We start from the raw sequence: 23,713 nt of genomic DNA, 5'->3' as shown, positions 1-23,713 counted from the left end.
ATAAGGAAGGGATGTGCAGACAGAGAGTGGAAAAGTGATACTGTGGCCAACACTGGATCGACTGCACTCCTGAAAGGCAGAGCAGGCTCAAAGGACAGATTGGCCTGTTTCTGTATCTCTTCTGCTTGATATTTGCATTATCGTATCACAGTATTATAGGCTGAACTTGAAGATGCTGCATACCATGCAAACCAGACAGTACCTACCTTCAAATATTCTTTTGCTGTGGATGCTTCAGAGCTCTCCAACTGCAGTGGCCAAATATCATCGGGCTTCTATAAAAGGTGAAAGAACAGAGATTACAGAATCATCAGCAATACCTACATTCGTTATTTGGACATGCTTTAGAAGTTAAATTCAAACAGATAAACAGGCCTGGGTGGTGTAACTTTAAGAGGAAATTTAGCACAGAAGATTATAGTACAGTGGGTTAAAATCAGCTTAATTATAGTTTTTCTTGATGAGTAAGGTGTGTCTACATTCGACAGCTCTCCAAAGCATACCAGTCTCATAATTCTGTGCCTCCTCAAAGCAAGCCAGTGTCTTCATGGCAGTATATTTAGAAGAGACATCATAACTAGGACCATCAATGTAATTCTTTTTATAGACAAAAAAAATGATTACTAGTGCTTAGAAACCACAGTTGAATAAGTTGTCTTGCCAATAACATAATCCTGAATGAACTCTTGAAGGGAAGACAAACAAACTGGAATTAAAGATCTTTATGTAAGAGTCCCAAGGCTTTGAAACTGTTTTCAAACCAATAGTGAAGGTCTTGAAGGATGGCTTGGGCCAGGGATGGCACTTGGACAAATATGAGCTTGGAGCAGAGTCTCTGAACTCTGTCATGGACTGTGAAAGGAAGAGGGTTAGGCATGAGGCATCATCCCATGAAAAGCCAAAGCTACAGAAACGTCAACAGAGGCTGCGAAGGCCTCATCTCTGGGAGCATGAGAGGGAAGATCTTCGAAGATGTGCCATACCTGGGGACAACTTGAAAGAATAGCCCAGAACAGAGAGCTCTGGTGAGCTGCGGTCGGCAGGGGTGATGGACTACGAAGAACAAGAAGCAGAGTCTGTGGTATAATTCCAGTAAACCCCCATTCATTAGTCTCATGCCGGCACAAACTCTCTTTCCTTCACAAAAAGCCTCAGTGCCAGGAAACTTCAAATAAATGTTTAAACACAAAATCTGCCAAAATGACATCATCTAAAATGTACTAATTGAAGGTTGCATCAGTATGTTCTAAAACTTTAAGGACAACTTTTTAATTTCACAAAATACCAGCTCTTTTTAATCTCTTGTTTACTGAATATGGATCACGGTGATTTAGTGCTCAAAGTAAAAGATGCCCTGGTTTAAAATAAAAGATAGAACATTGGCATTAATTATTTAGACATTGTTAGAAGTTAAGTACAATTCAATGGGCTTCAGGTCAATGCATTAAATACCTGGGCATTAAAACAAGTTTTTAAAATATCCCTAAAGAGTAGTCAAGAAGGCACAGCAGCACCAACATTTTACGAGGAGATTGAGGTGTGCAAGTCTCTCTGCCGCCATTCTACCAACTTTCTCCAGCAGCACCATCACGTGTCCTGTACGGCTGCATCATTATGTGGTATGGAAGCTGCAAGGCATCAGACTGCAAGACCCCCCAGGGGATAGAAAAAATCCTGAGACAATCACCAGGGTTTCCCTCACTCCTATTTGTGACATTCACTTGGAATATTGTATACAAAGGGCCCGAAGCATTGTTGAGGATCCCTGCCACCCATCCCACCATTTCTTTGACCCACTACCATCGGGAAGGAGGTACATGATCACCAGGACTAGGACTGCCAGACTGGGTAACAGCTTCTTCCCTCAGGCTGTGAGACTAATGACTATCCTGATACTACCAAAGTCTCGCCACTAGGACAGCAATCTGATTACTGTTTACCTGTGTGCTGCACTACATGCATTTTGTATTATATTTATTAACTTTGCGGTAATACTTTGGCTTATGTGCTATGTGTGATATATATATTGTGGGCGTACTGTGGTCTGGAGCAACATTGCTTTGTTTGGTTGTATATATCAAAGTTCAAAGTACATTTATTATCGAAGTATGTATACTACGTACAGCCTTGAAATTTGTCTCCTTACAGGCAGCCACAAAACAAAACAATATAGCCCATTTTAGAAAACAGTAATGCACCCAATGTGCAGAAGAAAAAAATCATACAAGCAATAATAGTAAGCAAATAACACTCGAAACTGATTGTCACGAAAGTGAGCTCAGAGCCACGAAGCTGGTCATCACTGCAGTCGATCCAGAAGCCCATTAGTTGCAGTCCACAGCCTCAGTTCAGCACAGAGGCGAGTAAATCTCACGGAGCAGCAAGTTGAATACTGGCCTGTTCATCACCTCTGGCCCTGACACACTGACCTTTTCAATCTGGCCAGGTGCTTAAATCAGCAAACCTCGGGCTGCTCCTCACTCTCGAACCCAGGCCCAGCTGCCTCACCTCTGCTCGCCTTGCCTCGATTCTGCCGCACTGAATCGCCTCCAAGTCTGCTCCAGCAAAGGCCAAACATTGCCTCAATCCCTGCTCCTGGGCCTGGGCCGTGCTGCCTCGATCTGGCCTGTACCTGCTACACCACAACCATCCTTCACCTTCTAGTTCACACCACAAAAGTGCCAGGTCATACCGGTGGATCAAAAGCTCAACTCCGAAAGGCAAGTTACAGATTCCAAGAAAAGCTGTGATTAATACAGTAATTTATAGTTTTGTTTGCTACCAGCAAAGTGTCACAGTGCTTCACCAGAGCCATCTTAAACAGTCAGATGACAATAAACTTGAACTTGAGATAAATTGTAACAGATCAAATCTTAGCACAGGAACTGTTGTTACTCAGAGCGGAGAAGGGCGACATTTGAGAACTACAGTAGCTTGTTGCTCACAAGGTTAGAACTCACTACTAATCCCCAATTGTCCAGGGAGAACCACTGCAGCCTTTGTGATGAGTGTGCACTGGCAATGCTGTTGGCTGTGGGGTTTCGGGATTTAGATCACGCATTAGTGAAAGATCGGCAAGACTGGATGGTGTGTAACTTGGGAGGAAAGCCCGTAGGTGGGCAGTGCACTGGCGTCGTGATTAGTCACAGAGTAACAGAAAACTACAGCACAGAAACAGGCCTTTCGGCCCATCTAGTCTGTGCCAAACCATTTAAACTGCCTGGTCCCATTGACCAACACCCAGACCATAAGCCCTCCATATCCCTGCTATCCATGTACCTATCCAAACTTCAGCTAAACATTGAAATTGAGCTTACATGTTCCACTTATGCTGGCAGCTCATTCCACACTCTCACGATCCGTTGAGTGAGGAAGTTTCCCCTTGTGTTCCCCTTAAACTTTTCACCTTTCACCCTTAACCCATGATGTCTAGTTGTAGTCCCACCCAACCTCAGTGGAAAAAGCCTGTCTGTATTTGCCCTATCTATACCTCTCGTAATTTTCTATACTATCAAATCTCTTCTCAGTCTTTTACGTTCCAAGGAATAAAGTCCTTACCTATTCAATGTTTCCTTATAACTCAGGTCCTCCAATCCTGGCAACATCCTTGTAAATTTTCTCTGTCCTGCTGCCATAAAGCTTCAGCACCCCATGTTCAATCCCGACCTCGGGTGCTGTCTGAATGTCTAAATGACTTTGCAGGTTTCCCCATGGTGCTCTGCTTCCCTCCTACATTCCAAACCCATGCTGGGAGCTACATTGGCAACTGTAAATGGGCCCTAGTGTGAGTTGGCAGCAGGAGAACCGGGTGGGTGGGTGTGGGTGGGGGTGTGTGTGTGTGTGTGTGTGTCCACGAGTAACAGTAGGATTATAGGGAAGAAAGAGCAGAGTCAAATGTCTATGTGGGAGGGAATAGGATACAGAAAGATAAATCAAAAGCCTGCATCTGTACTAAGGGTCCATTAGCAGATTATTTATTGTTCCAGATTCCGGCATCTGCAATCCACTATGCCAGCATAAGGATAAATATCATAATCTACACTGAGTGTCCAAAGCAACTACAGTGGATTCCAGTTAACTGGGACTCATTGGGACCAGTACATTTTGGCCCAATTATGCAGCTGCTCCAATTAGCCAAAGTTGCATGGAAATAGTGAAAAAGGTATAAAAAAGACAAATTAATGTTTATCTGAGTAACAAGTCATGTATTTAAATGAAATACAGAATCAATTAGAACATTGCCAATACTATTACAAACTGTGTATTAGTTCCTAATAGTTATCGACGGAGGAATTCATCCAGTGTACGCCGCCGAGTTCTTTTGATTGACTATAAATGGACAAAATCAGTGCAGACACCTAGCACAGATAATGGACTGCCTTCAAAATACAAAACAAATTGATCAAAAGTCATTGCTTTTTGGTCCAAAAGGATAACGTCCCACAAGCACACGCAATTGGTGCTATTTAAAAACTGTTCGCTCTACCCATATTTTAGTGTCTAACTGGCACACAAGTGCAAGCAACTGACACTAGTTAGAAAATTTTCAGCAACGGTCTCCTGTTCCAATTAAGAGGCAGTGTGTCCCAAATAAATGAAAGGCGTCCCGGCTATTTTCTTGATTAGTTTTTGTTTTTTCAGAGTTGTCCCAAATAAGTGGCTACGCCGATTAACCAATAGGTCAATTAACCGGAATCAAATGAATTCTCTTGCTCACACTTTAATGTAAGTAATATACTATAACTCCAAATTTTTAATTTTATCTGTTACCATATTTACCTCCTTGTAAAAAGATGACCAAAGCTGAATATAGCCCTCTTAGTGTGATCTGACTGATTTAGTGCAATTTCAAATCCAAATCAACAAAGTAATTTTATTATCAAAGTATATATATGCCACCAGATACTACCCTGAGCTTCATTTTCTGCCGGGTATTTACAGAAAAATAAAGAAATACAACGCGATTTACAAAAAGCTACACATAAGCAAAGACTGATAATCAACAAATGTGCAAAAGAAGACCAGAAGACAGAGGAGAAATTGGCCCATTGAGCCTGCTCCTCAAATAAAAAAAATAATACTGAGAACGTGAGTTGTGGAGTCCGTGAGAGTGAGCCTGTAGGTTGTGGAATCAGCTCAGAGTTGTGGTGGTTGATGTTATCCACGCCAGTTCAGGAGCCTGATGGTTGTAGAGTAATAATTGTTCCTGAACCTGGGACCCACAAGGAATAGTTATTACCCTACAGTTATTACAGGATTCAGTGTATCATTCATCTGCTGCTTTGGCTGTACATCACAGGATTTTATTAGGTATTTTGCTTGCTTTGTTATCTTGCCTGGATATTGTCGTACCAAAATTTATTCCCAAACTATTAGTCTTGATGCAATTCCCTTGCCTAAACTACAAAAAAATCCACAATTAACAGACAAGACTTCTTATCCTAGTGACCTGGGGCTCACCAACCAACCTGGGACCAGTCTCCAAGCTGAGGATCATTGGTCTTTTTAAAAATAATATCTAGATTTCATGTTGATGACAGATTATAAACATAAAGAACACATATTGTGTTAATTGATCAAACTTATGTTGGAACCTCCCTTCAACACGGAAAAAATAAGAAGAAAGAAACTTTCAACTGTTCTTTTCCTATGATCTATGCAAATTTGCCATAAATTTGCCATAAATTTGCCATCAATTACCAACTTCTAACAAACTAATAGTGCACCAAACCCGTGTAAAACATACACTCACATACCCACACTAAAGCTACTGCCGCTGATCATGGCCATGTACATGTGGGAACACATACAAAATCCTAGCTTTGAAATTAGTTTCTTGCATACAAATTGCTTAACAGTTATCTCAGACTGTTCTTCCTACCTTTAAACCATGCATACTCCGCACAGTTAATAGATTCTGGCACTCCCATACTTTACACGGCAGGTGAAGTCTATTTATTTTTGGTCACATGTATTAGGGGCCCACACCTACACTTAATGAGTCAAGTTTTAAATACTCCGATTTTATTTCTAGAAGAATAGAAATGCCTGAATGTGTTATTTCAACATGCAGAATACCTAGCTTAAATAGAAATTACCTTACTGCATCATTCTTAACTTTTCTCATTGAAAGTCATTGAAAGTGGGCATGCAGGTACAGCAGGCGGTGAAAAAGGCGAATGGTATGCTGGCATCCATAGCAAGAGGATTCCAGTACAGGAGCAGGGAGGTACTAATGCAGTTGTACAAGGCCTTGGTGAGACCACACCTGGAGTATTGTGTGTAGTTTTGGTCCCCTAATCTGAGGAAAGACATCCTTGCCATAGGGGGAGTTCAAAGAAGGTTCACCAGATTGATTCCTGGGATGGCAGGACTTTCATATGATGAAAGACTGGATGAACTGGGCTTATACTCGTTGGAATTTAGAAGATTGAGGGGGGATCTGATTGAAACGTATAAAATCCTAAAGGGATTGGACAGGCTAGATGCAGGAAGATTGTTCCCGATGTTGGGGAAGTCCAGAACGAGGGGTCACAGTTTGAGGATAAAGGGGAAGCCTTTTAGGACCGAGATTAGGAAAAACTTCTTCACACAGAGAGTGGTGAATCTGTGGAATTCTCTGCCACAGGAAACAGTTGAGGCCAGTTCATTGGCTATATTTAAGAGGGCGGTAGATATGGCCCTTGTGGCTAAAGGGATCAGCGGGTATGGAGGGAAGGCTGGTACAGGGTTCTGAGTTGGATGATCAGCCATGATCATACTGAATGGCAGTGCAGGCTCAAAGGGCCGAATGGCCTACTCCTACACCTATTTTCTATGTTTCTATGTTTCTCATACGATAAGATGGACTCCTGACCTCATAATCTATCTCATCTTGTCCTTGCACTTCATTGTTTACCTGCACTTTCTCTGTAACTATTATACTACATTCTGCTTTCTTGAATTGTTTTTCCCTCTAACTACCTCAAGGCACTGATGTGATGAAATTATTCGTAGGAATGGCATTTTTCACCATGAATGGCTCAGTATACAATCAGTGGTCACTTTACAAGGTACACTTGTACATTAATGCAAATATCTAATCAGCCAATCATGTGGCAGCAACTCAATGCATAAAAGCATGCAGACATGGTCAAGAGGTTCAGTTGTTATTTGGACCAAACATCAAAATGGGGAAGAAATGTGACTTTGAGTGCGGAAAGATTGTTGGTGTCAGATGGAGTGGTTTGAGTATCTCAGAGACTGCTGATCCCTTGGGTTTTTCACGTACAACAGTTTAAGCCATGGACCAATACCATTAAACAAGGGGTCTGTGGACCCAGGTTGGGAACCACTGCTCTAGAGTTTACAGAGAATGATGCAAGAAACAAAAAAAAAGCACCCAGTGAGCGATAGTTCTGTGGTGAAAGCATCTTGTTAATGAGAGACGTCAGAGGAGAATGGCCAGACTGGTTCAATCTGACAGGAAGGTGACAGTAACTCAAATGAACATGTGTTACCACAGTGGTGTGCAGAAGAGCATCTATGAATGCACAAAAAGTCAAATCTTGAACGGGATGGGCTACAGCAGCAGAAGACCAAAACCATACACTCAATAGCTATTTTATTAGGTACAGGATGCACCTAATAAAGTGGCCACTGAGTATAAACCGGCCCTAAAAAAATGACTCTTCTAACTAGAACACAAAATCCCTTTTGCAGGAAAGAGATCAGAGGGCATAGTCTTCTCCATTTATAAAATGCTAGCCCACCTATTCAGCTACAGCTAATAAGCATTTGCTTGCAGTAGTAAGCTTCTGCCTCTAAGGTGAGGAGTTTAATACTTTAAAGATGATGTTATTAATAACAATGCAATCACTTTCAATTATATCCACACGGTCACTGATGAAGACAAGAAATATCAAGGGGTCAAACTTGCTTTACAGGGGCACACGCTTAATTGTTACAAGAAGCCATAGTTTCATTTATCATGGGCAATGTTTGTGGTCTCGGAACATGTGGCTTTGAAGTTCTGAAGTCAGTAAGTATGCATAATGTTTTCTATTCCTTAACCCTCAACTTCATCTAAATAAAACCTATTCAACTTCAGTGAATACAGGTACAGTACCTCTCTAAAGCAGCGTGTAAACAAGTAACACCTGCACTGACTCATAATAAAGTTAATTTTGAAAAAATGAATTTTATTTTAACTTTCATAATACACAATGCTGTTTACTTGATAAATTTGTCCTCTGGGTACACCTGGTGTTGAGTCACTTTCGGCCTCTCATTTCATGAACTTTCAGACAGCGTTCCAGGGGATAGCACATACGGTTGCTGAATTTGACTAGCTTCATTTTGTGCACTTGCAGATTTTGTTCAATTTCTCTGTAATCCTTCAGCTGTTACATCACATGAATGGTCATCTAACTTAACATCTCAAATGAACCATAAGATATTTTGATTAGGGCAGCATGGTAGCGTAGTGGTTAGCACAACGCTTTACAGTACAGGCCACCAGGGTTCAATTCCCGTCGCTGCCTGTAAGGAGTTTATAAGTTCTCCCTGTGATGATGTTAAATTCCAATTTCCTCTAGGTGCTCTGCTTTCTCCCACAATCCAAAGATGTGCCAGTTGGTAGGTTAATTGGTCATTGTAAATTGTCCCGTGATTGGACTAGGATTTAATCCGGGGATTTCTGGGCGGCGTAGCTTGAAGGACCAGAAGAACCTATTCTGCATTGTAGATAGATAGATAGATGGAAAGACAGCACAAATCACAGGACTTTCCAAAGAGAGCATCTCCACAGGCCAATTCCCCTTCTTGCTGCTAACCCAGTACATCACTGGTAAAACCCTCTTAACAATTGAGCACATCTACATAAGATGGAGAAAAGCAGCATCCATCATCAAAGATCCTCACCACCCAGGCCATGCATTTTTCTCGTTGCTGCCATCAGGTAGAAGGTACAAGTGCCTCAGAACTCACACCACCAGGTTCAAGAACTGTAATAACCCCTCAGACATCAGGCCCTTGAACAAAAAGGGATAACTACACTCATTTAAGGACTCTTATCTTGTTATTTTATGCTCATTATTTATTATCTGCATTTGCACAGTTTGTTTACAGTTTACAGTTACTGTTCTATAGATTCGCTAAGTATGCCGACAGTAAAAAAAATCTTAGGATTGTATGTGGTGATTTGCATGTACTCTGGAAATAAATTTTACTTTGAATTTTTAACTGTCTTTCAGCAAACTGTAATGAAAGTAATATCAAGTAGTTCCTTAAATCCCTTAGAGACCTATCTATTACTGTGCTAGCTGTTCGTAGGTATAGTTTTGGGGACAGCTCGGGATATTAGGGGACAGATTAAACTTTAGGGATAGGGTTGAGAGGGAAATTAGAGATCGGGGCAGTCAATGAAGAGTCTGAGCAGGAGCTGGTGTTCTGCGTGTCTGCCAGAGCACTTTATAGTTGAACATCAGTGATCCCAGAGGTCGGGTCGGGGCAGCGGACTAGCCATCCCCAGGCTGACAAACTTCGGCTTGAGTGGGAATCCCGAAGGTCGGCGAACCCCTCCCCAGGTCACTGGGATCAGAGGTCCATGCAAGTCTGGAAGTCAAAGTCCAAAGGTCAAGCCTGTAATAGCTGAGTCTAGGGGCCGATACCCAGACATCAGCAAAGTACAGAGGGCAAAGACAAAGGTCGAGCTCTAGAGCTCGTCTCGTCTGGAAGTGTCACGAGGGCTGGTGAACCCAAGGTCAGCAGGGGGTTGGAGTCCATGCGAGCCAGGAAGGGCAAACCCATGATCACAAGTCCGGGGGCTGATACGCAGAGGCTGGCGAAGTGTGAAGTTGGAGGCCTGATGTCTGTGAGTTTGAGAGCCCGGAGCCAAGGACTGAAGGTGCAGAGGTTACCTGTCTTGGGGCTGGAGGCCTGTCTGTGTGTAAGGGGGAAGCTGGGTGGGAAGGGGTTGTTTTGTTACTGTTGTTATTTGTGTCGTTCTACTGAACATTGTGGACATTGTGGGCATGCTACGTTGGTGCTGGGATGTGCAGCAACACTTGCAGAAAGCCCTCAGCATATCCTTAGGAGTGTTGGGTGTTAATGCCAATGACACATCTCACAGTACATTCTGATACACAAGGTTCAAAGTAAATTTATTATTGAATTACATATATGTCACCATATTCAACCCTGAGATTCATTTTCTCAAAGCATAACTCAATAAATCCATAGAATAATAACTGTAACAGAATTAATAAAAGACCGCACACCAACTTGGGTGTTCAACCACTGTGCAAAAGACAACAAACTGCAAACACAAAAAGAAAGATATAATTATAATAAATACATAAACAATACATATTGAGAACATGAGATGAAGAGCAAGGTGTGAGAAACAAAAAGCATCCAGTGAGCAGCAGTTCTGTGGGTGAAAATGTCTTGTTAATGAGAGAGGTCAGCGGAGAACGGCCAGACTGGTTCAAGCCGACAGGAAGGTGACAGTAACTCAAATAACCACACGTTACAACAGTGGTGTGCAGAACAGCATCTCTGAATAGACATGTTGAATCTTGAAGTGGATGGGCTACAGCAGCAGAAGACCACAATAGGTTCCACTCCTGTACCTAATAAAGTTGTCATCGAGTGTAGAAATTAAAAATGTTACAGACGCTGTCATTCTACAGCAGGGTATCCCAATCATTTATGTTATATGCTGTCTGTGATGGCCAGTGCGATCATGTTTGCTGTTGTGTACTGGGGCAGCAGGCTGAGGGTAGCAGACACCAACAGAGTCAACAAACTCATTCGTAAGGCCAGTGATGTTGTGGGGATGGAACTGGACTTTCTGATGGTGGTGTCTGAAAAAAGGATGCTGTCCAAGTTGCATGCCATCTTGGACAATGTCTCCCATCCACTACATAATGTACTGGTTGGGCACAGGAGTACATTCAGCCAGAGACTCATTCCACTGAGATGCAACACAGAGCATCATAGGAAGTCATTCCTGCCTGTGGCCATCAAACTTTACAACTCCTCACTTGGAGGGTCAGACACCCTGAGCCAATAGGCTGGTCCTGGACTTATTTCCTGGCATAACTTACATATTACTATTTAACTATTTATGGTTTTATTACTATTTACGGTACAACTGTAACGAAAACCAATTCCCCCCGGGATCAATAAAAATGACTATGACTATACCATGGACAGATACATTCAAACCCCGTATAACGCTATCCCGCAAAATGCTGATTCATTACAATGCAGTTATTCAATTCTTTAATGAAGTTTTTAAAGATGACAAAAATTCATTCTAAACAACACAAACTTCTCAAGAGCGGCTGTCATTACAGTAAACATTCAATCAGCCAATGAGAGCACTTTACATACGCTCTGAGCCACTCACAGCCAATCATGTATTAGTTCATGCTCTGCCTCCCCGCACGTGTAAACGTTCTTGCTCCCTCGCCAACTGATTCCACCTTTTTCTCCCGTAATGTCTGGAAAACGGCCTGCAACTTCCAGTGAGGGTAATACATCTAAGATGTCTAGGGAAAGCATTAGCATGGATGTGAAACTGCAAGTGATACAGCGTTAGGAAGCAGGTGAGTGTCAGGTTGATGTTGGGGCCCCTTTGAAATTGGCTACATCGACGATCAGAACGACCCTGACTGGGAGTGAAGCAATATGGCAAAGAGGGGTGTTCTCGGCATGACTTCCTGCTACCGAGAACTGCATCATGAGAGGAAACTTAAGAAAAGGAAGTCAAATCCCAAGTCTGCTTGAAAAAGAAGCCAAAGTTAGAGGAGCCTGGTCCCTCCCCTAAGACGTAAGCACCTCTTGCTTCCCTCTGCTGCTTCCGCGAAGTGTTGCTGCTCCATTGACGTACAGGTCAGGCTACTTGAGTGTTTGCTACTCCACAAATTACAGTGTAGACATAAAATTTATAATTTTTTAATCAAACACACATGTCCATTTACATAATGTTATAATGACCCCGCTTAGTGCTGATTTACAGAGCCCTCCACCTTCGAGGGACACATCCTTAGTATTAAGTGGGGACTGAGTGTACCATGAAGCAAGGGTCCATGGATCACAGGTCAGGATCCCGTTCTAGTGAGACATAAATCTCATCTGCATCATATCCATCATTTTGTTGGGATGACAGAAGTTCAACAGGTTTTACTGTTGTGAGTTCGTGTGACAATTGCTCAATGTAATTTTTCTGGTTATATCACCCTTCCAAATGACTTTGCTGTTTTATCCTTGGTCTGTCCTGAATACTTCTTAGTTTACTGGCAACTTATCTTAAACCAAAGGGTTTATCAGTTTCCCACTGAAGGGTCTCATCCCAAAATGTTGACTGTTTATTCCCCTACCTGATGCTACCTGAACTGCTGAGTTCCTCCATCATTTTGTGTGGGTTGCTCTTGATTTCCCGCCTCTGCAGAATCTCTTGTGTAAATCACTTTGGCATTTTTGATCAAATAATCTTACTCCTGTGTACTTGGGGCTTCTGAATCACAAAGGTATCCCATAAAAGCTCAACTCTTCTCTTTTAGGATATTTGCTGGGTATTTTCCCTTCTTGGAAACAAGTACTTCTCCACCTTACACTTGGAAGATAACATAAGAATGAAACCATAGGTGCTCAAAATCTGAATTAATAAAAATTGCTGGAAATACTTAGTGGGTCAGGAAACATCTGAGAAGAAAGAACTAGAACTATCATTACCACTCCCAGAGTGTGGGGCATATTCCTCCTTACCCTCAACACAGAAGTGATTATAATGTACACTGGTTCCTTCTGTGATTGGTAACCCACATTTCCCTTTCTGTTTTACTAAGTGTCGTGTGATCATCGTTTTTCTGTCATTTTAAGATTATAGTCAGGTTGTTCAGAGCTGATCCACAGGTGGGGAAGGGGAAGGGAAGAGGGAGCTGCTATTGGGGAGAATGTGTCAAACTTTGAATTAGGTTCACTTACAAACGGTTTGTTATCCTACTTTTTTTAAAAAAATTATAAATAGAGCACCTGATATGTAATAAATCGAAAATCAAAATGCTGCAGATTCTAGAAATCTCATATAAAAGCAGAAAATGCTGAAATACTCTGGCAGAGCAGCATCAGTGGGGAGAGTTCTCAGTTGACGCTTCAAAGTTATGAAAGGATATCATCCTTAAGCATTAATTCTGTTTCTCTCTCCATAGACACGTATTTCTAACACCGTTTTATGTGGTAATGTGCTTGGGATCACAGGCTATAGACTGAACCCAACTTTACAAACAATGACCACTACGATAAACAAAGCAGTCATCTTAGATTTTTACAAGCTGTTGGTGAATAAAGTGTAGCTTATTAAACATATGAATTATTTATGCTGCTTTTATTAGACTGCACAACAGAAATTGGAAAAGAAAGAAAAATAAATCACTGTAGAGGTTTATTAATTACTCTTTCCTTCTCTCTTTTCCCATTCTGGCTCTCCCCTCATCTCTTCTCCTCATCCTCGCATCACCTCCCTCTGGTGCTCCTCTTCCATCACTTTCTCCATTGGTCCACTCTCCTCTCCTATCAGATTCCTTCTTCAGCCCTTTACCTCTTCCACCTATCATCTCCCAGCTTCTTACTTCATCCACTTACCTTCCCCCACAGCTGGTCACGCCTCACTTGCCAGCTTCCCTTCCCTCCTTATTCTTATTCTGGCTTCTTCCTCCTTCCTGTCCAATCCTGATGAAGGATCTTAGCCGAAAACATTGTTTATTCCTTTTCATAAATGCTGCATGATCTGCTGAACTCCTCCAACATTTTGTATGCGTTGATATTAATTACTGTAACTCCTCATGGAACCAACTTTATTCCCCTATTAAATATCCACCATTCTCCATCAGCACAGATGTACCACAAGGCTTTGTACTTAACTCCTTGCTCTACTCACTTTATACTTATGATTGTGAGGCTAAGTACGGCTCCAACGCCATATTTAAGTTCGCTGATGACACTGTTGTCATAGGCTGAATCAAAGGTGGTGACAAATCAGCATATAGGAGAGAGACTGACAATCTGGCTGAGTGATGCCACAACAACAACCTCTCACTCAATGTCAGCAAGACCAAAGAGCTCATTATTGACTTCAGGAGGAGCAAACCAGATGTCCACGAGCCTCTGTAAATCTTGTCAGCTCCATCTTGAGCACAAGCCTACAAAGTACCCAGGACATCTTTAGGGAGCGGTGTCTCAGAAAGGCAGCGTCCATTACTAAGGACCTCCAGCACACAGGGCATGCCCTTTTCTCACTGTTACCATTAGGAGGTACAGAAGCCTGAAGGCACATACTTAGCGATTCAGGTACAGCTGCTTCCCCTCTGCCATCCTATTCCTAAATGGACTTTGAAGCTTTGGACACTACCTCACTTTTTTTTAAGATACAGTACTTCTGTTTTTGCACATTTTTTAATAATCTACTCAATATACTTAATTGATCTACTTGCTTATTTATTATTTTTCCCCCTCTCTCTGCTACATTATGTATTGCATGGAACTGCTGTTGCTAAGTTAACAAACTTCACGTCAGATGCCGGTGATAATAAACCTGATTCTGATTCAGTCTTCATCAGGGGATGGGAAGTGGAGAAGGTCAGCGACATTAAGTTCCTCAGTGTTATTATTTCGGAGGATCTGTCCTGGGTCCAGCATGTAAGTGCCATTACGAAAAAAGCACGGTAGCGCCTCTTACAACTTTAGATGACATGCTGAAGTTTGCAAAGATTCAGCATGTCATCTAAAACTCTATCAAACTTCTATAGATGTGCAGTAGACTGGTTGCATCACGGGCTGGTATGGAAACAGCAATACCCTTGAATGGAAAGAAGAACAAAAGGTGGTGGATTTGGGCCAGTCCATCACAGGTAAAGCCCTCCCCACCATTGAGCACATTACAAGAGGCGCTGTCACAGGAAAGCAGCATCCATTATCAAGGACCCCCACCATTCAGGCCACGTTCTCTTCTCGCTGCTGCCATCAGGAAGGTGGTACAGGAGCCTCAGGTCCCACACTACCAGGCCTAGGAACAGTTATTATCCCTCAGCCATCAGGTTCTTGAACCAGAGAGGATGACTTCCATCACCCCAACCCTGAACTGATTCTACAACCTATGGACTCACTTTTAAAAACACTATATCCCATTTTCTGATCATTACATTGATTTCTTTTGGTATTTGCACAGCTTATTCTCTTTTGTACATTGATTGTTTGTCCGACTCTCTCATGGATGGTTTTTCATTGATTCTATTGTGTTTCTGTTTACTGTGAACGCCCGCAAGAAAATGGATCTCGGGGTTGTATAAGGTGATATACGTGTACTTTGTTAATAAATTTACTTTGGACTACACAGCACAGCAACATTATTTATAATTTGTAAATAAATTATATAAACAAGAAAAGACAAAAAAACAAACTAAGAGAATCCTACATTCTTTGGTCACGATCTTTCACCACTGTCACTGAACACAGGGAATCTGTATCATAACCGAGATTAGGTTCCTAATGAGATGGAAATTTAGCAACTACTTCTAAACACAAAGACTTCAGTAGTGCTTTGAACTGTGCATATCTGTATCACCATTTGAGTCACGTATGCATCGAGTGAACTGTCTAAACTTTAGCAACTCCATTTAGGGCAAACAAGTTTGATATGGGAAGCAAAAATATGCTTGCATGCTTTCTCTTCTGAATTTGGCAGAGGAATGACGCTTCACCGCACTTTCAGCATTGCTTAATGCAACAATCTGAGGAGAATGCAAGAGGAGGAGAAAACAACAATAACATTTGTTACTAATTAAAAATGAACATACAGCATATTCATTGTTATTTTTTTAAAAACTACCGGTCACCATTTTTTCCAAAAAAAAGTTACTTTTGTTTTGGTTTCAGTAAAGCTCTTTTACATCACAAGCTCAATTATGGCATTTCTACCAGAAGATCAAAGGAAGGTCTGGAATGCAGCCAGCAGTCGCATTACAATCAAAGTAATATTTTAATAAAGAACGATATACAAAAGGGTTCACTGCAGATCATCCGAGACATTTTCTATTCTAACCTCCTCCTCAAAAAGTTTGCTTCCCGTTTTCAGCAGTCTGCCTCTCAGGATGCAATCTGAGAACTTTAATCGGCCAAATTAATGCCCAGTCTTATGCATTTATAAATGGTAAACCCATTTAAACTTCTATAGACATGTAGTGGAGAGTCTACTGACTGGCTGCATCACAGCCTGGTATGGAAACAACAATGGCCTTGAACAGAAACTCCTACAAAAAGTAGTGGATACGGCTCAGTCCATCATGGGTAAAGCCCCCCACACCACTGAGCATATCTACACGAATGTCTCTCACAGGCAAGCAGCATCCATCATCAAGGACCCCCACCACTCAGGTCATGCTTTCTTCTCGCTGCTGCCGTCAGGAAGAAGGTACAGGAGCCTCAGGGCTCACACCATCAGGTTCAGGAACAGTTACCTCCCTCTCAAACATCAGGCTCTTGAACCAAAGGGGGTAACTTCACTCGCTCCATCATTGAAATGTTCCCACAACCTATGCACTCACTTCATCTCATGTTCTTGATATTTATTGCTTATTTCATTACTATTTCCTTCTTTTTGTATTTACACAATTTGTTGCCTTTTGCACACTGATTGAATGCCCAAGTTGGTGCAGTCTTTCACTGATTCTATTATGATTAATATTCTATTATGGATTTACAGTGTATGCCCACAAGAAAATGAATCTCGGGGTTGTATATAGTGACATATATGGCCTTAATAATAAACTTAATTTAAAATTTGAACTCTTCAGCGACTGTTAGTGAATTACTGTAATATAATGTGCAATTGACATCCCACAGTGGAAGGGCATAGTTTCCATCTGCCTGCATATATTGGTAAGGATGCAGTAATTACTTCCACTTCCATTGACTTAGACATTTTGTTTGAAACCCACTTAACTCAGGACTGCAAAACTTTATTATTAATAGTACAGGATAAAGCTATACAAAGCACAAGTTCCATTAACCCGGTTAGTTTTTAACATTAGTCAGGCTGTGGCAAACCCTTTTGAAAGTGTGTGCCCGAATTGGGATAATATTCTAAATTATTCTCTCTCATGCCATGGTAACTTTGGGCAGAGATCATCATTGATTAGTAACAATAATCATGGACATGGTTAAAGAAAAAGGGATGAGCTTTGTTGCTTATTTACGTGTATTCACTGTTTTAATATTAATAAAAGTACAACAGAGACAGATTGAAATAAATGAGGCATTTTAGAAAACCTGTTCAAAATAAATTAATATTAATATTTTATACAAGCATTGAAAAATAACGTCATTTCCAAATACTAGTGTTACTGTAACCTGCTACTAGCCAAACACTGATGTGTACACCGGGTCGATGAGGATTTCAAAACGTATCATCCAACATCACATGTCCTAACAACCATCTAACCGGCACCAAGCCAGTGTGAGATGTTTCCTGGGAAACATCTCACTGCTCTCAGGTTGTAAAATAATCAATCACTGATTCATTTGGCAGTAAAGATAATCATTATGTATTTAATTTATGAGTGGGGTTTAAAGATTCAAGAGGGGTCACTGCATGCTGCATGCAAACAAAATTTACGTGAGTGCCACCCTGGGCACTTGTGCCATAGGTATGCCACCCCTGACTAGTAAAATGGTTTCTCTTCCAAATGATTGTTCTTGAAAATTCAAGTACATCAGTATTGGGTAGCTCAAATTGCCACCCACTACTTACTCGTGTCCACACTGCACCAGAATTTATGGATCTCGGACCGGCCTCTACAGCCTCAAGGACCCACCAATAGACAACTCGTTAGGAGAACATCATACTCGACTCGAGTGACTGCATCACTACAATTTTAAGCAACCTGCAGCATTTAAAGGCACTGCAGTCAATCACGTAGACCGAACAGTGATTCAAACTGAAGAATTCATGCAGGTCGCAAATCAGAAAGTAAATGGAGTATACAACAAATTTTAATAGTTTTTCATAAGGTGAAATAAACAAAATAACATAGATGAGGTTTCAATGTTCTTAAAACTTTTCACTTTAAAGAAATATTTAATTTTCAAATATTATTCAGGGAATAACATTCTACATTTATAAAATTAACACATCCAACATCGAAGATGTTGCCAGGTGAAACTATACAAGACAATCTACACTGTACAATCAGCACCAAACAGATATCACAAGGTTAACATCAGTTTAGTATGGTTTTGACATTGAACACTCCTTCAATTTCATCCTAACAAATACAGATTGCTGGTGCTGTAAAGTGATTGTGCTAACCACTACAATACCATTCAACTTCTGTTCTATCTTACAGAATCCGCACTCTCATCTCTCCTCATGCACAACAGTGGAGTTGTCCAGTAGCTAAGTCAGAGATGATAACCAAATGCAGAGACTAAAATTAGTCAAAAATCTATAATAATCAGGAGTAAAGTATTTTAACTCATCTCGTGCAAATACTGAAACTGATTATACAAGCCAAGGCAGTGACACCTATGAAACAACAGACACAAAATGCTGGAGGAACTCAGCAGGCCAGGCCGCATCAATGGAAAAGGGTAAACAGTCGGCGCTTTGGGCCAAGACCCTTCATCAGGGCTGGAGAAAGTACACGAGAAGTCAGAGTAAGAAGGTGGAGGGAGGGAAGAAGAAATACCAGATAGTAGGTGATAGGTGAAACTGGGAGAGGGGGAGGAACTGAGACGTTGGTTGGTGAAAGAGACAAAGGAGAGGGGGGGAATCTGATAGGAGAGGACAGAAGAAAGGGAAGGGGGAGGAGCACCGGGGAAGGGAGGTGATGGGCAGGTAAGGAGATAAGGTGAGAGAGGGAAATGGGAATGGGGAATAGTGAAGGAGAGGGGTGTGGCATTACCGTAAGTTCAAGAAATCGATGTTCATGCCGTCAGGTTGGAGGTTACCCAGAAGGAATATATGGTGTTGCTCCTCCAACCTGAGCGTGGCCTTATCGCAGCAGTACAGCAGGCCATGCACTGACATGTCAGAGTGGGAAGTAGAATTAAAATGGGTGGCCACTGGGAGATCCCACTTGTTCTGTCAGACAGAGAGTAGGTGCTCAGCGAAGCAGTCTCCCAATCTATGTCTGGTCTCACCAATACACAGGAGCCATACCAGAAGCAACCAGATGCAGTAGATGACTCCAACAGACTCACAGGTGAAGTATCGCCTCACCTGGAAGGACTGTTTGGGTCCCTGAATGGTAGTTGAGGAAGGAGGTGTAGGGGCAGACTCGCACTTGTTCCACTTGCAAAGTGCCAGGAGGGAGAGCACTGGGGCGGGATGAATGGACAAGGGAGGCAGGTAGGGAGTAATCCCTGCGGAAAGCAGAAAGTGGTGGGGGGGGGAGGAAAAGTTGTATTTGGTGGTGGGATCTCGTTGGAGATGGCGGAAGTTATGGAGAATTATGCACTGGATGCAGAGGCTGGAGGGGTGGTAGGTAAGGACAAGAGGAACTCTATCCCTGGTGGAGTGGTGGGAGGATGGGGTGAGGGCAGACGTGCACAAAATGGAAGAGATGCAAATGAGGGCTGCATGGATGGTGGAGGAAGGGAAGCCCTTTTTTTGAAGGAGGAGGACATCTCTGCAGTTCTGGAATGAAAAGCCTCATCCTGAGAGCAGATGCAGCAGAGATGGAGGAATTGAGAGAAAGGGAAGACATTTTTACAAGTAACAGGGAGGGAAGAGGCATAGTTCCAGGTAACTGTGAGAATCAGTGGGTTTATAAAAGATATCAGTAGATAAGTTGTCTACCTTTGACTCCCTTTTTGTTGATGTTTTAAAGATCAGCTTTATTTCAGTGAAATGACTTGTGCATTTAAAAATACAATTAAAAATTAAGTTTCACATGGAGATACAGCACAGAATAAACCACTCTGCCCAGCAACCCACCTATTTAACACTAGCCTAATCACTGAGCAATTTACAACGACCATTTAACGTACTAACCAGTAGGTCTTTGGATTGTGGGAGGAAACCAGAGCACCCGGACGAATGCCATGGGTCATGGGGAGAGTATACAAACTCCTTACAGGCAGCTGTGACTCCAGACTACAAGCATTATAATCTGGGAAATTTTGGCTCTGATCTGCAGCTAGCCCAGCAAAACTACCTTAGAATAATTAAAGTTAGACATCAAAGGCTTGTTGGTTCGGTCTGTTAAATATCCATGGCAGAAGAAAGCACAGTACATATTTTGTTCAATTTTTGATTGCAAATTGCACACTATCAAAACTGCGTGAAAAATATACTAGCTTTCATTTTTAATTATTAATCAACTATAACTTTGAAGTACAAAACCCTGATTTAGCACAAGTAGCAAGAAATGGGAGGGGAAAAAAAAATCTGGTGCAAACGTTTTCCAAGCTAGATCCGTAATAACTGATCTTCAACATTGGCTACAAACATTCACGAGCAAAGATTGCACGTCTGCAATCTGAGTTCAAGCAACTAGATCTCATTACATTAAAATGAAAGCCATAATTGTTTAGCAGACCTATGGGTTGATATATCTGTGTGGTGCACCACAATGGATAAAAGTCATGCCAATAATGACACGAGTCATTCTCTGTGAATTGGTCAATCTCTGTCAATAGAAGTAATGCAGAAAGGCAACAGCTGTGTGCCAAGGGTAGATTAATAAAAAGGGAAAAATGTAATTAAGAGTTGTTGAGGCAGAAGCATGAACTTCCCAATGGAAGACTAGAGAAGTTTGGGTAAAACATGAAGAAATGTGCTTGAACAAAGCTTTTCAGTATTGTTTAAAAACTGAACATTTAGCACGAACACAAGATATCCTGCGGATGCTGGAAATCCAGAGTGACACACACAATATGCTGGAAGAACTCAGCAGGTCAGGAATAAAGAGCCAATGTTTTGGGCCAAGAGACTTCATAGGTCTAATTCCTCTCCATAGATGCTGCCTGACCTGCTGAGTTCCTCCAGCATATTGTGTGCGTTACTCTGAAAACTTAGCATATAATGCATAAAGTTTACAAAATCACTAAAGATTCAAAGGATCAAAAAACTTTGTCATTCTAACCGTACATCAGCTCTGCTGACTCAAGGCCGATCATTTTTTAATGAGCCATACAAGAATATCCAAAATAAAGTTCTAAATTAATCCTTCCCATGCACAAACACTCCCTAAGCAGCTTTGAGTAGTTTTTTTTTGCTCGTATATACTCATCTATCATAATGCTGCTCTAATTAAATTCAGAACCTGGAGGGTTAAAGGGTGGCATTCTGATTTATAGCTTGCTAAACAATTGGCTCAAGTTACATAATTGTGAATACTATTATTTCAAATGCATGCTGCAAAAAATGAACAAGTTGTTCAGGTACTCCTTTTCACAATGATTAATCAAAAGTATTATCTACAATTGAAGCCTTTTGAACTGTTCACCAATCAGAAAAGTGGATAGAAGAAAAATTATTTTTGTGTTAATATTAACATCATTGTGAAAGGTTTCTTTCAGCTTTTCAAATTAATGCAAACTATAAAGACTTACAGAGTGGAGTTTTAAAGAAGCTTTTTCACTAATTTATGAAAATGATGCATTATGGTTTGGTGTGGCAATCCAAATGTACAGGAATGTAAGAAGCTGAGGGGAGTACTGCCCAATACATTCTGGGCACATCCCTCCTCACCACCGGTAGAATCTGCAGGAGATATTGCCTCAAAAGATCCCCACCAACAGGGCCATGCCAGGTTTCACAGCCACCATCAGACAGGAGGAACAGAAGCCTGAAGTGCCATGCTACCAGATTCAAGAACAACTCCTGCCCTTCAACCATTCAGTTCTCAAATCAACCAGCAAAGCCCAAGAGTTTAGCATCACTATGACCACTTTGCACTAAAATGCTCTAATTGTGCTCTTTCTTGTAAAAATAAAATCACGTATTATTTATGTTTATATTTATATTTTTCTTCCTAATGTCACTTGTCTAATGCTATGTGTCTGTGATGCTGCTGCAAGTGAGTTTTTCACTGCACCTGAACGTATATGCCCTTGTGCATTTGACAGTAAACTGAATGGATTGAAAAGGCCAGATGTCGAGAGCGGAGGCGAGGGTCGAGCTGGCTCTGCTCACGGCTCTGTGATGTTTACTCCGCTCTCCACAGTGCTGAGGCTGCGGCTGTGGCGTGCTCTGGCTACTTCAAGCTTGCTTTGCTCCGCTATGTGTGATGAACTGACGCTGAGGCTACAGGCTTGCTCCGGCTGCTGCAGGCTTCATGTCTACGGACTCACTTTCGTCCTGAATACTGCGGCTCGCTTTTCCTGTTTGCACGATGTGTGCTTTTTTCCCCTCTCTCTGCGCATTGGACGCTGGTTAGTCTTTTTTTAATGGGTTACTTCAGGTTTCCTGTTTTGTGGCTGCCTGTAAGGAGGTGAACCTCAAGTTTGTACAATTTATATATACTTTGATAAAAAATGTACTTTGAACTTTGAGTTTGAAACCCAAATCTCAGCTTCCATACTAATTTTGTTCTTGCAATAAATCTGCGCAGATTAATATCAATAACCTCGAACTAAACTCTGGCTAGGGAAAGTAAGAAAATTAAGATTTAAGCATTTGGGAATTGTAGCATATTAATTATTCCATAGGGCCAAGCTGAAATGCAAATTTCAATCCCACAATAGATGAGCAGTGAACTAGCAAAAATTCAGAGATTGCTACAAGACAATGAAACAACTGTATTGAAATGAAAATATATCCGTTTCTATCATGTCCTTCTTGAAACAAAATGCATCATTGCTCACCAGTCTGGTGTTTGCAAGAAAAAGCTGCTACCAAAGAACTGCCTCACAATCCACTCTGTTCAAGGCCCATCAATTAAATTAAGAGGTTTTAATTAACATAAACAAATCTGCTGGCATATCAGTTCACATGTGTGCTGTATTATTCGTAAGAAGTAGCAGGCAGGCAATCAACTATCAGGCTATATAGTGTGTAAAATGTAAACAGCTAAATACCAGTTGCCATTATCTTGACTACCTGAACCTGTCAAATACAATTGGGTTTAGATTAATATCAGATTAATTCAAATTAATATTATGCCTTCTTTGAAGCAATATGAATCCACCTAATCAGAGCTACTATTAGAATTTGGGAAATCACTGTCAACATTATGGCTTGTTATAGCAGAGTTTAAAGCAATGGCAGATTGTAATTGGACAAGTGATAACAGTAGCAAAATAATATGTTAGGCTTGTATAAAATAGTCGTGAACCTTCATTTCAACCACAGGTTTACAAATCTGATAACTTAGTATCCTATTACACAACAATGAATGATGTATAGTACAGTGAAACTAAGAGACTAACTTAAAAAATTTTGACAGATGAATTTCATCAGAAATTTTAGTGCCAGGTTTCCCACTCATTGATCAAACATACCAACTCCTGATTTCTTTTCTAGAACCACTTCTGACTTTTCATCTGCTTTTGTATAGATGTTTTAGAGATGGAGTGTTTGAAAAGTGTATACGATAATGCTTTAAAAGCTTATGTACATAACCTCTGACCTTACAAACAGGCTACCATTAGAGAAAGAACACACACTGGACCAAAGAAAACTGTTCATGAAATTTATGGTGCGATGCACTGGATAAAATCATGG

The 23,713-nt window shown here is 41.3% G+C and overlaps 1 protein-coding gene across 1 annotated transcript in view; it reads right to left on the bottom strand.

Moving 5' to 3' along the window:
* aspscr1 (ASPSCR1 tether for SLC2A4, UBX domain containing) overlaps positions 1 to 23,713 on the bottom strand; it is a 313,012-nt gene that overhangs the window by 152,943 nt on the left and 136,356 nt on the right. Inside the window, exon 8 of the mRNA XM_063030554.1 lies at positions 207 to 275. Within this exon, the coding sequence (XP_062886624.1) occupies positions 207 to 275 (69 nt within the window). The remainder of the gene's footprint in view (positions 1 to 206; positions 276 to 23,713) is intronic.

This window comes from Mobula hypostoma, chromosome 22 (genome assembly GCF_963921235.1).
Source record: "Mobula hypostoma chromosome 22, sMobHyp1.1, whole genome shotgun sequence".
NCBI classification, from domain to species: Eukaryota; Metazoa; Chordata; class Chondrichthyes; order Myliobatiformes; family Myliobatidae; genus Mobula; species Mobula hypostoma.
The sequence above is the reverse complement of the archived record's forward strand: the minus strand, read 5'-3'. Positions and strand labels throughout refer to the sequence as shown.